Source organism: Argopecten irradians, chromosome 4 (assembly GCF_041381155.1).
Source record: "Argopecten irradians isolate NY chromosome 4, Ai_NY, whole genome shotgun sequence".
NCBI classification, from domain to species: domain Eukaryota; kingdom Metazoa; phylum Mollusca; class Bivalvia; order Pectinida; family Pectinidae; genus Argopecten; species Argopecten irradians.
This window is the reverse complement of record NC_091137.1, coordinates 22,970,303-22,984,738: the sequence shown is the minus strand read 5'-3', so window position 1 is coordinate 22,984,738 and position 14,436 is coordinate 22,970,303. Positions and strand designations below refer to the sequence as shown.

Genomic DNA, 14,436 nt, shown 5'->3' with positions numbered 1-14,436 from the left:
CAAATGGTATTGTCTCGAAGCATGTGTGGAATACACATATATACATGTCCATGTACATGTAGTATAAATTTAACTATAATACATAGTTAATAAACCCCTATCCATCTCTTCAAAAAAATATAAAAATAAAAACAAGATACAAAACAACGTGTATACATTATCTTCATTTTGAGAAAAAAAAATATTATAACAATTATTCTCAATTGAAAGAATAAGCGTGTTTTGATAAAAAGTAGATATGAGTTTAATTTATTTTTATCAGGTATTATTATATGAAACAAAACCACATGGGGTCAAGTAGACAGTTAGACTTTACTTAACTAATCAGGTACATGTACAGAGGATGTCACAGCATGTTATCAATTAAATTGAATGCATGGACCCCCTATGGTTAAAGAAAATAATTATACCTTACCTGTGACACCTAACTAATCATCAGGTGGTGGAATGGGGAAAGGGGAGAAAAAGGCCCTAGGCCCAGTAGACAAGTAATTTACGCGGGTGCAGTGTATACCTGTATCCCCATGTACAATGTACAGTACATATATATCAGTGTATGCGACAGACTTTACTACCAATTACACATCAATTATACATGTACATACATCTACAGACATGTAATAATGATATGATAACAATTAAATAATTAATATGTAGACGTAGTATGTAGTTTGTGAAATCCTTGTTATGTACATGATAAAAATATTGTATTTTATGTGCATGTGTAAACACTTAAACGATTAAAATGTCTCTTGACAACATGAATTAAATATTTATGACACTACACATTATTTCAATGTGCATATGCAGGTCATCACTTTTAGTTAATTATCTTTTAATAAATATACACAACTTTTGCTTAATTTCAATATAGATTTCATATGTTTATACCAGAGATTTAAATCTTATACATGTCTGTATAAGCGCTATGGTTTAATACCGGAAATACATTTTTTTTTACTTTATCGCTATTCATGATTTAGTGCTTCAAACACAGCGCTAAAATGTCACTAAAACAAGAACATTTACAGTATATGAGCAATAAAGCATAATTCAATAAAACCGGTTTCGTCATTTTTAAGACAAAAACAGCATTTGCGCTCTCTGTTTCAGACTTGCTGATGCTACAATGTATCAACCGCTCTCGGCACTGGACTGGTTGTGATGTTGATTGCCGGAGCTCTTATATCTGTGCTTGACACGGACATCATCAGTGCATACATTATCGCCACCGTGCCTGCCATCGTCTAAGCCCAAATTTATACCAAATTCTAGCCGCACAGGCCCTTGGTGCATTATATATTTTTATTATGGCTATTGTTTTTGTCGAGATTATAAACATCGCTTTTCAAGAAAACCCGCTGCATCCAAGTGTTATATTTATTGAAGCACTGATACTGGACATCATATTTTGCGCTATCATCCATCCACGTGAATTTTCTAATGTTATCTATATATGCTACAATATATTATATGTGTATGCCAGTAAGCTTCCTACTATTAATGATATATTGTCTTTGCAATATGCACATTATGGCTTGGGGAACAAGAGAAATACCGAAGATTAAAACACAACAAGAAATTGAAGAGGAAGAGAAATTAGAGAAAGAAAAAGAAGAAATGAAAAACCAAGGTTCATCGCTCGTTTCTTGCCAAGGATGACATTTAATGATATAAGTCACGTACTTGACAACCTGAGGCTTAGGAACAGAAACAAAGACAAAATGTTAGAAATACTCAGAACCATGAATACTAAATTTGAAATGTTTCTTAAAGCTAAACAATCGAACGGAGCCAACATTAGTGCAGATATGATGGATGCTGACAATAATCCAGAAATAGTTAATCATGATAAACAGCTTTCAAACATCGACCGCAAAGTCAAGTTTGATGCTGATGCTTTACAACATGACCAAGAAGTCTCAGAAAAAGCAAATAGTAACGCAAACAATAATGAATTCAAGGAAACCAACTGGGTATTACAAAGCCAGCTTGGGAATGGTCGCATACTACAAATGAATGCTGCGGAAGAAGATTTCTGGAAAAGTTTAATAAACAGGTATATCAGCACTATAATACTATATGTCCCGTTTAAATCGCTATCAACATTTCTAAATGCAAATGGAAATGTATAATACTGGTCAAAATAAAACAATTCGGTAAACCATTTATGAATATCAGGAAATTGCAATTCTGAAATAAATAGGGAGCATAAGGCATGTTTTAGTCAGTCGCCATACATATGTAGCGGTACTGGACTGGGTCAGTCATTGGCGACCAGGTAGCTGAGTCGGTAAATGTTCGGAGGCAACGATTTCGAACCACGGTCTAGAAGCTACATTTTCTCCTTCATTACTACACGTAGCTTATTAACAGATTTTGACTTAGTCCAATTATTATTTGGTAATCAAGGTATTCGAAGTTTTAAGAATGCTAAAACATGAAAAAATATCGATGACGATGTAGTCAATGCATACGAAACGTATTAATATCTCTGTATATTATCATATATCATATACATTTTGTATTATCTCCTGGCGAAAGACATACGTTAATATCAATCACTAAATTAATCTTTTATTCAGGTATCTTTATCCTTTGGAGAATTCCGTTGCCTCACAGGAAAGAATCAGGACTAAGCTAACAGAGCTACGAAACAATGTGTGTGATGGCATCGGCATCCTCAATTTCCTTTATATCGCTGTTAACTTCATGTTTCAGCTGAGAAAACCATCTGTGATCTTCTTTACAGTACCGGTATGTATCGAAAACCGCCATCTTATTCTTTGTGTGAGAGACAGTGACGTTGACAAGGACAAACATCGATCTGATGAAATCTAGTAGATTCAGACATATTGCTGGACGTAGGTTTATTTGTATGTAACAGTCATTAAGATGTCACATATAGTTCAAAAGGCTGGGGAATGCTGGAGTAAGTTTGAAAATACGGTGGTACTATGCTCGAATACATAAATTATAAGATCATAGCGGTATATCTCTATATAGGTATGTTAATGTTTTGTTTCATAATTATGATTTAACCTATCCATCAATACATTGTGGTTACAAATTCCACATGATTATTTACAACTATATTAACATAATAATGAGTCTAACTTCGGTTAATTTACTATTGTGTTTGACGAAAAATAATCGACATTGAATTTATCAGGCGACAGGATCATGGATCAGTCTTAGACTTTCGCTTAGCCAATCAATATTGATTATATTGTTTTTGTCTGCTTCATTAAATGACAGTTAATTAACAGTCATTTAAACTATTTGAACCTTCGTATATTTGTGCTTCTAACAAACGTTCATACTTCTTGTAAATGTTGTTTTCAGGATGATGTTGACGAAGAAAACGTAAACACTAACAGCTTCGAAGTAGACGTGCTTGGTTTGTTATATGTTATATTCTTCGGCGGTGTATTACTTATCCAAAGCATTGGAATGTACATACATAGATGGGGAACCTTTTTGCAACTGATTTCAGCTACAAGCATACCGAGTCATTTACCAACGAGGATAGAAAATGAGGATGAAGTGGAATTTGGTGATCCCAAATATGTCGCGGAGAAGGTTCTTGACTTTTATGAGAGATTAGACGCAGAGGCAATCCCAGAATATGCTATGAATAGTGATGATGAAAAGGAGGAGGAAGAGAAGGTTACTCGTGCACCAAACAAATATCACCAAGTTTACAACGGATTTCGAGTCATACGTACCCCTCTATAAACTCATAAAGACACGAAATTGGAGTTTTCTCAATTAAGAAATAGAATAAAATCAAACATTTTGTATGATAAAAATTGTTGTAAATAATATCAAAGGCAAAGTCACAGTTATTCTTGATTGATATAAAGATAGGTGTTTCCAATATTCGATGCATTCGGACAAAACCACAAGCTGGATCCTTACTGAATGAGCGGATGAGAATGTGCTTAATTATATTTATTTAATTTATCTCTGCCAATCAGAATTTTAATATTGTTCTTGGTAAGTGTGTTAAATGTGTATGTTTTATGCACATGGCTTAGAATTTGTGTTTGTGCATGTTGGCCGTCGTTCGCTCTCCGTCTTTCATTTTTAAACTTTTTGATATAATTTGCGGATGTCGATTTGTCCTCCTTCTTAATGAAATGACAATGCCTCCGAAGCATCTCACACCCACATGAGCATATGATAAAATTGGGAATAATTTCAAATGTAACAGACAACAACAATGTACCTATGGCGTAAAATCCTGAGTTGAAGAATACAATTTCAACTGCAGTTAAAGAACTATTGTTTTATATTGATAATATACATGTATGAGATATAAACATTTTTCGACATCCTAATCAGCATGATAAGTCCAAAACTGCTCGCCACCATAGCATTCAGCAGCATTTAGTCCAAAGTTGTTTGTTGAATAATGGATGACGATAAACCATTTAATGGATATGATAACCAATAATGTTTTTAAAAAGCAAATGGTATTGGAAAACATGCATATTGAGCACCGGCATGGTAATTGGATATCATGAACAAGGTTTCAAGGTTTTCCCTTATCAGATACGTAAAAACTGTAACTGATCCAGTAAGGGCAAAGACGGCATGAGCCGAATCTGGTGATGTAAAAAAGAAAATGAAGCTGTGATGGTGTCCTAGGAACAAATTCGTCTCATAGCGTGCATTCAATATTTCAATTATCACTGAAGTTGGACTCGAAGAAACTACTTTAAAAAAAATCTTGTCTCATTTGCACATGGACTCTGGTATCTTAACATTCATCTAAGAGCAAGAAAATATTTTATCTAGATCTACTTTTGCCTAAGAAGGCGTTGCTTCCTACTAGGCCTAAATCTAAACAGCGATAGTGTTAAAAAGTGCAAATATTACGGACGGATGTCTAAAATATCAAAAACATTTTAATGAACTCACATTTTGTAGTTTTAGCATTAGCTTGATCACGTCGTCACCAAAGGAGAAGTGAGACGTGTACTTTTTTGGCGGTAGGGGGTTTGTAGATCTATTATACAGATAGCGTTTAATATATACTTTAATTGGGTCTATCGGATTTTTTTTCTGTCATTTAACTGACTCTTGTTTATCGTTTGAGTCGAGCAAGCAACATGGCCTACTGAAGAAGAATAAAATGTGTCACGTCACTGTGTGACGTGTGTCGAAACGAAAGTAGGTCTTCGTTAGAACGATTTCGACAATTTCCTATAAATGGAAGGAATGTTTATATATGATCAGAAGTCTTATTCGGCTTTGAATCCCTATAAACAAACAAGTTACTAAAGTGATCTGTTCTCTTCGTTTATCACTTTACATGTATATAAAACGAGCTATTGTACAAACTAATGTATACAATCTTACCATCACATCCATACTTGTCATGTTTTGCTATCAGAATATATGAGTCATCTTCACGACCACACGAATGTAAGAAACAAGGTTTAATAAAAAAAAAAGTACCACCGTTTTGTTGAACTTAATATTATATTGCATGACATCACCGTAAATATCAAACCTATTTTACAAACCTTAATAAAAACATAAGTACCTGTTATTCTCATTAAAGATATCTTTTATTTAACAAAAATGTAATGTTGTCTGTAAATATTAATTAAATTATCAACGCTAGTCAATCTGTTGTTTAACATACATAATCATATATCAACAATATGTTCGTGAAAGTTTAATTTCAGATTTCATTGAATTTTCCATCATCATCTGTGGTGGTGTCGCACTAATCGTTATGTCATTTGTTGATTTAATTGTGATAAATTCATTTTATTGACAATCTACAACCTGTAAAACAGAAAAAATACAGATTACCACCAACGTGAAAGGACAAAATACTTTATTCTAGATCACCCTTACACCGTCGCCATGTGTGTAAAATAAAAGTGCATGTGGCTTCCCTCCCAAACGTTTTTATTTATGAAGTAAATGTTCAAGAAATACCAAAACCTTTATTCATATATCTTTGATAAGGCAAGAAGTTTTTATTAGAGGATAATATTTACATTTATGTATAATCGATCGATTCGTCTTTAATGGATTGGTTAATTGGTAGTCATGATATAAATCTTTATTAACGAGGGTGACATATAGAGACAAGACTAATTCAAAATTGTCATGATGCTTTGTCGTTACTATTAATTCTAAATAAATCAGCAAACATAGATAAAAATGGTTTGTATACAGGTATATATATAAACAAAGACTAATTCTTTAAACGTTTTCATATAGCATTTGCTAGAAAATGGAAATCTGGTACTAAAATCCGAGATTTAGGTAAATATTTAGTAAATGTAATGCTTGCATTTGCGCTATGTAAAGCATGCGGTTTTGCTTGTAATTTGACTATATCATATACAATGTACACATAAAGCGTGCACAAGTTGTTTCAGATTTCATTACAGGAAGGCCAAAACAAGCATTTTTTCTCAAGAAAGGGTAACGCATTTCTATGAAAAGGTGATTTTGAAATGAATGATTCTCGAGTCTGTAAATAAACTTACCGCATTTAAGTGTGTGCTCTAATCATGGATATATAGGATATATAAGTAACAGATAAACATCAAAAGTTTGATATCTAAATTGTAACTTTTTTACATGTATGACACAGGGTTGTATGCATAATGTAAATAACGATCTAATATGCATATACGTGGTAGAACATATTTTATACTTCATTTGCTCATGACGAGATAAATACAAAATACATTTTTGATACAAAATTAGTATCAAAACCATCAGCATATGTTCACTCGATTTCTTTTTATAAATATAGGAACCAATTAGTAATGGAATAATGAGAAGGGAAATATTTCAATGTTAACGTTTTGTTAATGTTTTTCACTTTTTAACGATCAATAGTCAGCTTCCGGGATGTGGACACTAGCTATTCCCTGATGCCTTTTCCGAAGCCTTTGTGAGAGGTAGTGACTTAACGTTCCGACCTCGTAATTCAAGGAACGATCTCTAGTTTTTTCCCGTCTGTAGACATCTTCCGCCCATTTCCGACTTCTTTCATCAGGCTCTACTCCATGTCCTCCTGTTTTACCACTAATCTGGATACCCTGTACTCTTTTAATTTTCTGCGTTTTTCTGATTTATCATTTTTATTGTCTGTTTGGCTATCATTTTGGTAAATTATTTTCGCAGTGTAATTCTTCTTTAATTCGGCCAGAAACTGCTCCCTCTTTTCTTCCAACGTTGTCTTGGACCACGGCAGTGTCAGTTCTGTGAATGCTAATAGATGAAGTAGAGTCCCCCAGCGATGCATCACCATCCCACAGAACTGTATAAGCAGGAGCACCATGAAGAATATGACAAAGGAAAGTCCTAGAATGTCAACCTGGAGATAATCTGGGCCTCCTCTGTCGTCTCCCCATACCTAAAATAAATATCAAGCTAAAGGGAAAGTCATATAGTGATATATATATGGTCTTTGCCTAGTGAAAAAGCGCTAATAATATTGAAATTGAATGTGACTGTATGAGATTTGTCTCATTTGAATCAGTTTCTACTTAAGATTTTGTCATAATGACAGTCAATATAACCACTTATATTTCGCACTTATTAAGCAAAATAAAATAGTTTGTGCAAACCAAGTGTGACTATGAAAAGTGCTTATTCTAAATGACAATTATATTAACGATATGAGACTTAAAAACTTAACTGAAAATTTAACTTCAATTTCTGGCAAATAATGTGTGAAATATGGTTATCACGAAAATCTAAACATGTACATTATATACATACGGACGGAATAGGAATTGTGACTAGTCCAGGGCCCCGGAGCTGGAACATAAAATTAACGGCAATCCAGATAACATTGATGACTGCTATGCCTCCACACACTCCGTTTCGTAGCTCAATCAGCGTTTCCTGAGTTTCTTTCTGTGTTTTGACGTTTGCATCTAATGGCGAAAGGTACCTACGGAATACACACAAACATTTTCATAACACAGAGGGGGAATATCATAAATTCCATGATGTACCTATTTCAAAATATGAATGACTAAGGAGCTAATTGTTCCTATCAAGAGCCATATTTGGTACTACCAATATTTTACTACATACTAAATATACCGTACATTTATTGATTTATGCTATCATAGTCTGGGACATATTTATGTATTTGTAAATACAAATGGATGATATCGAGCCAGTGTATATCAGTCTATTTTGCGCACCTTTAGATGCCGCGAAATCCCGAAAATCAATTGACGCGAAATTGTTTCAAACCCATATACAATGCAACCAAATGAATAGCTTAAATCGCGACATTAAACCGTCTGACAATAGTCGAAAGTCAAAAACTGTGAAATAAAATTATCGCGAAAATAAGATGTTTTACAGTTTATGTAAATGCATGCCATTACAACGCTTATGTGATGAAATCACAAGGCAACATCTTACTTTTCTGTCGTACACCGTGCATTTGGGCTTGATCCTACTCCACCGACACTATAAAATAAACCATGAATGTCGGTCATCTTTTCGGTAAGGTAAAATATTCACTGACAGAAAAAAACCACACATACCTGAGCTCTCCTTCTATTTTAAGTTTAAAAACAATAACACCTTACAACGTAACCCAAGACAACCCGCTCAAAAACTGTGGTTCACAAAAACCATTTCAGACAAATGTATAGAGACCTCTTATAGACACAACTTGTTCTTTGTCTCTTAGGTGGTCTTTATAGACAGGTTTGACGTGTTTGGGAAACCACTAATAAAGTCTTCCTTCCATCACATTCATATATAAGCAGAATGGATATTTAATCTTTTGAGTGAAATCATAACTCGATACGAGAAAACTTTGTAAACAGAAGTGTAAATAAATGTTCTACCAATGAACCCATTAAAATGAGTATAAATAGAACAAGAATGAACAAATATACGATGGTGAAATGGTTTGGTTCCGAAAGGCACGAAACAGGATAGATCCATCGTAAATAATTGTATAAAATATTAACATCACATCAGATGCTAATAGAAGCTTATTTCACTGCATATACTATTAAGTAGTTTTTAATCCGATAAAACAATTTAGTATTACAAAAGAATAAACTTATATATCAAAATATTTTAATGTCTACTACATGGTTCTGTTATATTGATGACGGGTCAATTTTGAATACAAAAAAAAACTTAACATAACAACCGTTCATGTTCGAATTTCATTCAACGAAAAACTTTTTTCTGGGAATCATAAGTCATCCCATGCGTGTTGTAAACAATTCATCATTCAATAACAAATATAACACTCATTTGAATAAAGGAATACTTAATGTTTGTAAAACAACAACCCATATATCAGAGTGAGATTGATTTTTAACCAGATGGTCATTATATACAGGTTACATTGCATCATAATTTATGACCCTAGAAAGATGGTTTTATCAAGCAGGTGATCTAGAGATGGTTTTTACGTCGGGCTTTCATTTCCCTTAATCATGAGAAATTTTTGAACTATTTGAACAAAAGGGAGATAACTCTTCTAGTCGTCTGGTATTGTAGATATTCAACGTTCTAACATCAAATACATGGATCCTGAGCTTATTCAAAATTCTTTACACTGGCACTTTATATCCTGGTTTAGGCAAAACCGATATAATAACACCTGCCAGGAGGGAATACCAATTTTTTACCCATACTCATAACATTTATGAAAGGTAATGAAATTTAATCTGCACGACAATAAAAGGTTGAGATGTTACGTAAGTCAAACAAAAGACAAATGGGGATATGAAATATATCGTATTCGTTTCTCCTGGAAGTTGATAATTTTATAAAAAAAAATAATAAATAACTGATAGTCATTTTGAGAGAAAACACTATGCATCTAAAATGAGTTGTGAATTCAATGGTGTTGTCATTTTTGTAGCCATATGCTTGGTCATTTCTCAGATTTTCACGCATCTGTATCTACAAACATAGCATTTGTATATCTAATGTTAACAAATGAGAGCAGTCGACAATTGGCACTCGACACCTACCATATTGACAGTACACAATATCAATATCTCTTCGGGGTCTCTAAAACGTTCAATGTTTCCATTTTTTCTGTTGGGTATCGCATTACAGTTTCCTAACCTAACATTCCGTTAGCAATACGTAACTATTTTAGTGTAAATATATGTAATATTCTTACTTTTCTATAAATTCCTTCCAGAACAATTCCTCTTCTATTTGTAAGTTAGAAGTCTTGTCATTGCCTAACCATTCAAGTTCAGTCCAATAAGGGAGTGTTTCTGTAGGACTTTGGTGAGGAAGATGTCTTTCATTTTCATTATGTGAGTTTGATGTCTCTGATATATTTTACTCTTTACATTTCTCTGATAATTGATTTGTCTTTGTTGATAAAACAGACGGGTCAACATTGTTTTTTTGCTAGCCATACATTTATCAAGCTGTCAACTTTTGCACTTAGTTCTCTGACAACCTTTGCAGTTTCGTCATCCTTTTTCTTTTTCTGACGCCATTCTTCAAATATTTCTCCGAGATTAACACCAGGAAGAAAACGAGATATGAATCCTTTACTTTTTTTCTAGCTCCTTCTGTCTGGCCTGTTCAGTTTCTTCCTCTAACTCCTTTTTTGTCTTATTAACAGTACTGACTTCTCTTGTGTCCCAGGATACTGCATGTAGGTTACACAGAGAGTACATAACAAGAAGCAAGAAGCCCATGGGCAGTCCAATAAAGACAGTGCACCAAATAATAAACAGCCCAAATTCATGGGATGTAGTAAACCAGCGAAAAGGAATATAACTAGAAATTGTCACCGGGACAATTTGACGGGCTTTTCACCTAAAAGCTACTCCGTTCAAGGTCATTCATAACACACTTGGTAGCGCTTAGTTTCAACGTACCAAAAGTCCAATACCAGGCCGTAGGCCTTTCAGAACTTTACAATAAGTCATTTGAAGATTTTAGGATTGTTAGCCCGAGTGCCCTTTGATATAGGTCAAGGTCAATCACATTAAAAAACTTGGTAGACATCGATATCAGCATGCTTCATGCTTAAAATTAGGTCTCTATGCCTTCTAGAAATTGACAAGAAGATTTTTTAATGATTTTGTCGAAAAATTGCATTTTTGAACTTTGTCCCTTATTTCCAACCGGAAGTTGACGTTTTACAGAAAAGTGGTTGTTAAATTAATTGTTTCATTTTTGATTCTTCATAACATATCCAAAAATGAAAGGAATTGGCTGTGTGGTTAACCGGCTACGGCTGTCTCAATGAGCTGAATTTTCACAGGATTATTTTCATAACTCTACAATCAAACGCACTCTGTGACCTTGGATGATGGTCAAGCTCGTTTATTTTTTTCAAATCCGGTAGTCAACTACCTAAGCTTACTTCATGCAAAACATGAAGCCTCTATACCATGTAGAACTTGACAAGAAGATTTTTTCGTGATTTTCACCGAAAACGGCGATTTTGCACTATGAGTCAATAAACAACCGGAAGTTGACATTTTAGAGAAAAATGTACAATTACAAAGTTTCTCAGTATGCTATTCTACACAACATATAAAAAACTGAAAGAAATTGGCTCAGTGGTTAACGAGTTATGGCTGTCTAGGTTAAACCGGAAGTGACGTCATTGCGGCCATATTTGAATTTGAATCAACACCATATTAACAAGAATTAGTCACTGTAATCAGTTGAAGAACTTGTGTGAGTTTGGGCTTGATCGGACTGGTGGAATCAGAGAAGATGTTTAAAATGGAATTGTCGAAATTTGCAAAAAAGTCTTAGTTAAATATTAATTACTTCATAAAAAAATAATTAATGGACCAATTTTAAGTTTGAAGACATCAAAATCTTCAAAATGTCATACTGCATCGATTTAATGCAAAAATTTTGGAAAAAAATGAATAATAAAAAAATTCTAAAAATAGTTACTTATTTGTAAACTTTGACCTCTAGCGAGCTTTTTAATGAGACATATTTTGTGGAAACATGTCATGGGTAAAAGTTAGATATGTTCATTCCCTACAATAAAATACCTTCAGATTTGCAATAGCTTTCACATTTTTTGAGTTATAGCAGTTTTTGTGTGTTTAGGTTTTACGTCATGGCAGCCATTTTGGATTTTTTGACCTACTTAATTTTGTCCATGGATCACCTTCAGATGTTTGGTTTAAACATACTGAAATGATTTTTATCCTATGTCTTACCGTTTGACCGATAGAGCGTTCACAAAAACAGGAAGAAGAATAATAATAAGAACTAGAAATTGTCACCGGGACAATTTGACGGGCTTTTCACCTAAAAGCTACTCCGTTCAAGGTCATTCATAACACACTTGGTAGCGCTTAGTTTCAACGTACCAAAAGTCCAATACCAGGCCGTAGGCCTTTCAGAACTTTACAATAAGTCATTTGAAGATTTTAGGATTGTTAGCCCGAGTGCCCTTTGATATAGGTCAAGGTCAATCACATTAAAAAACTTGGTAGACATCGATATCAGCATGCTTCATGCTTAAAATTAGGTCTCTATGCCTTCTAGAAATTGACAAGAAGATTTTTTAATGATTTTGTCGAAAAATTGCATTTTTGAACTTTGTCCCTTATTTCCAACCGGAAGTTGACGTTTTACAGAAAAGTGGTTGTTAAATTAATTGTTTCATTTTTGATTCTTCATAACATATCCAAAAATGAAAGGAATTGGCTGTGTGGTTAACCGGCTACGGCTGTCTCAATGAGCTGAATTTTCACAGGATTATTTTCATAACTCTACAATCAAACGCACTCTGTGACCTTGGATGATGGTCAAGCTCGTTTATTTTTTTCAAATCCGGTAGTCAACTACCTAAGCTTACTTCATGCAAAACATGAAGCCTCTATACCATGTAGAACTTGACAAGAAGATTTTTTCGTGATTTTCACCGAAAACGGCGATTTTGCACTATGAGTCAATAAACAACCGGAAGTTGACATTTTAGAGAAAAATGTACAATTACAGTGTTTCTCAGTATGTTTCTACATAACAGAAAGTATTGGCGTTGTTCTAACACGGTTGTCAGCTGAATTTTCTATAAAAAACTGAAAGAAATTGGCTCAGTGGTTAACGAGTTATGGCTGTCTAGGTTAAACCGGAAGTGACGTCATTGCGGCCATATTTGAATTTGAATCAACACCATATTAACAAGAATTAGTCACGGTAATCAGTTGAAGATCTTGTGTGAGTTTGGGCTTGATTGGTCTGGTGGAATCAGAGGAGATGTTTAAAATATAATTGTCGAAATTTGCAAAAAAATCTTAGTTAAATATTAATTACGTCATAAAAAATTGATTAGTGGACCAATTTGATTTTTGAAGACATCCAAAACCTTCAAAATGACATCCGGAGTCGATGTATTGAAAAAAGTTGGGGAAAAAATGAATAATAAAAAAAAATCTAAAAATAGTCACTTTTGGTAAACTTCGACCTCATAGCGAGCTTTTTAACGAGACATATTTTGTGGAAACATGTCATGGGTAAAAGTTAGATATGTTCATTCCCTACAATAACATACCTTCAGATTTGAAAAAGCTTGCATACTTTTTGAGTTATAGCATTTTTTGTGTTTTAAGGTTTTACGTCATGGCGGCCATTTTGGATTTTTTGACCTACTTAATTTTGTTCATGGATCACCTTCAGATGTTTGGTTTAAACATACTGAAATCATTTTTATCCTATGTCTTACCGTTTGACCGATAGAGCGTTCACAAAAACAGGAAGAAGAATAATAATAATAATAATAATAAGAACTAGAAATTGTCACCGGGACAATTTGACGGGCTTTTCACCTAAAAGCTACTCCGTTCAAGGTAATTCATAACACACTTGGTAGCGCTTAGTTTCAGCTTACCAAAAGTCCAATACCAGGCCTTTCAGAACTTTACAATAAGTCATTTGAAGATTTAAGGATTGTTAGCCCGAGTGCCCTTTGATATAGGTCAAGGTCAATCACATTAACAAACGTGGTAGGCATTTATGTCAGCCTGCTTCATGCTTAATATTAGGTCTCTAGGCCTTCTAGAAATTGAGAAGAAGATTTTTTAATGATTTTGTCGAAAAATTGCATTTTTGAATTTTGTCCCTTATTTCAAACCGGAAGTTGTCGTTTTACAGAAAAGTGATGATAAAATTAATTGTTTCATTTTTTATTCTACATAACATATCCAAAAATGAAAGAAATTGGCTGTGTGGTTAACGAGCTACGGCTGTCTCAATGAGCTGTATTTTCACTGGATCATTTTCATAGCTCTAAAATCACAAGCACTCTGTGACCTGGGATGACGGTCAAGCTCGTTTATTTTTTCAAACATGATAGTCAACTACCTAAGCATACTTCATGCTCAATATCAAGCCTCTATACCATGCTGAACTTGACAAGAAGTTGTTTTCGTGATTTTCACCGAAAACGGCGAATTT

General features: G+C 33.9%; 2 protein-coding genes across 2 annotated transcripts; one reads left to right on the top strand and one right to left on the bottom strand.

The window, feature by feature from the left end:
- The first annotated feature begins 249 nt into the window (after positions 1 to 249).
- Positions 250 to 3,804, top strand: LOC138321007 (chitin synthase chs-2-like). The gene is made up of 3 exons (XM_069264378.1): positions 250 to 2,059; positions 2,586 to 2,757; positions 3,346 to 3,804. Exons 1-3 carry the CDS (start codon positions 1,659 to 1,661, stop codon positions 3,736 to 3,738), a joined length of 966 nt encoding a protein of 321 aa, XP_069120479.1. The 5' UTR covers positions 250 to 1,658; the 3' UTR covers positions 3,739 to 3,804.
- Positions 3,805 to 6,322: 2,518 nt separating this feature from the next.
- Positions 6,323 to 10,325, bottom strand: LOC138321010 (chitin synthase chs-2-like). The gene is made up of 4 exons (XM_069264382.1): positions 10,163 to 10,325; positions 8,425 to 8,472; positions 7,765 to 7,939; positions 6,323 to 7,396 (listed from the first exon to the last, which is right to left on the bottom strand). The coding sequence occupies exons 3-4, from the start codon at positions 7,810 to 7,812 to the stop codon at positions 7,040 to 7,042; spliced, it is 405 nt and encodes a 134-aa protein (XP_069120483.1). The 5' UTR covers positions 7,813 to 7,939; positions 8,425 to 8,472; positions 10,163 to 10,325; the 3' UTR covers positions 6,323 to 7,039.
- Between the last annotated feature and the right edge of the window lie 4,111 nt (positions 10,326 to 14,436).

Excerpts from the sequence above, each read along its gene's own strand:
- LOC138321007 (XM_069264378.1), top strand. The coding sequence starts at position 1,659 with ATGACATTTAATGATATAAGTCACGTACTTGACAACCTGAGGCTTAGG. Across the intron at positions 2,060-2,585 it reads TGGAAAAGTTTAATAAACAG|GTATCTTTATCCTTTGGAGA; the intron begins GTATATCAGCAC and ends TCTTTTATTCAG. Across the intron at positions 2,758-3,345 it reads TGATCTTCTTTACAGTACCG|GATGATGTTGACGAAGAAAA; the intron begins GTATGTATCGAA and ends TGTTGTTTTCAG.
- LOC138321010 (XM_069264382.1), bottom strand. The coding sequence starts at position 7,812 with ATGTTCCAGCTCCGGGGCCCTGGACTAGTCACAATTCCTATTCCGTCC. Across the intron at positions 7,397-7,764 it reads TCACAATTCCTATTCCGTCC|GTATGGGGAGACGACAGAGG; the intron begins GTATGTATATAA and ends TATTTATTTTAG.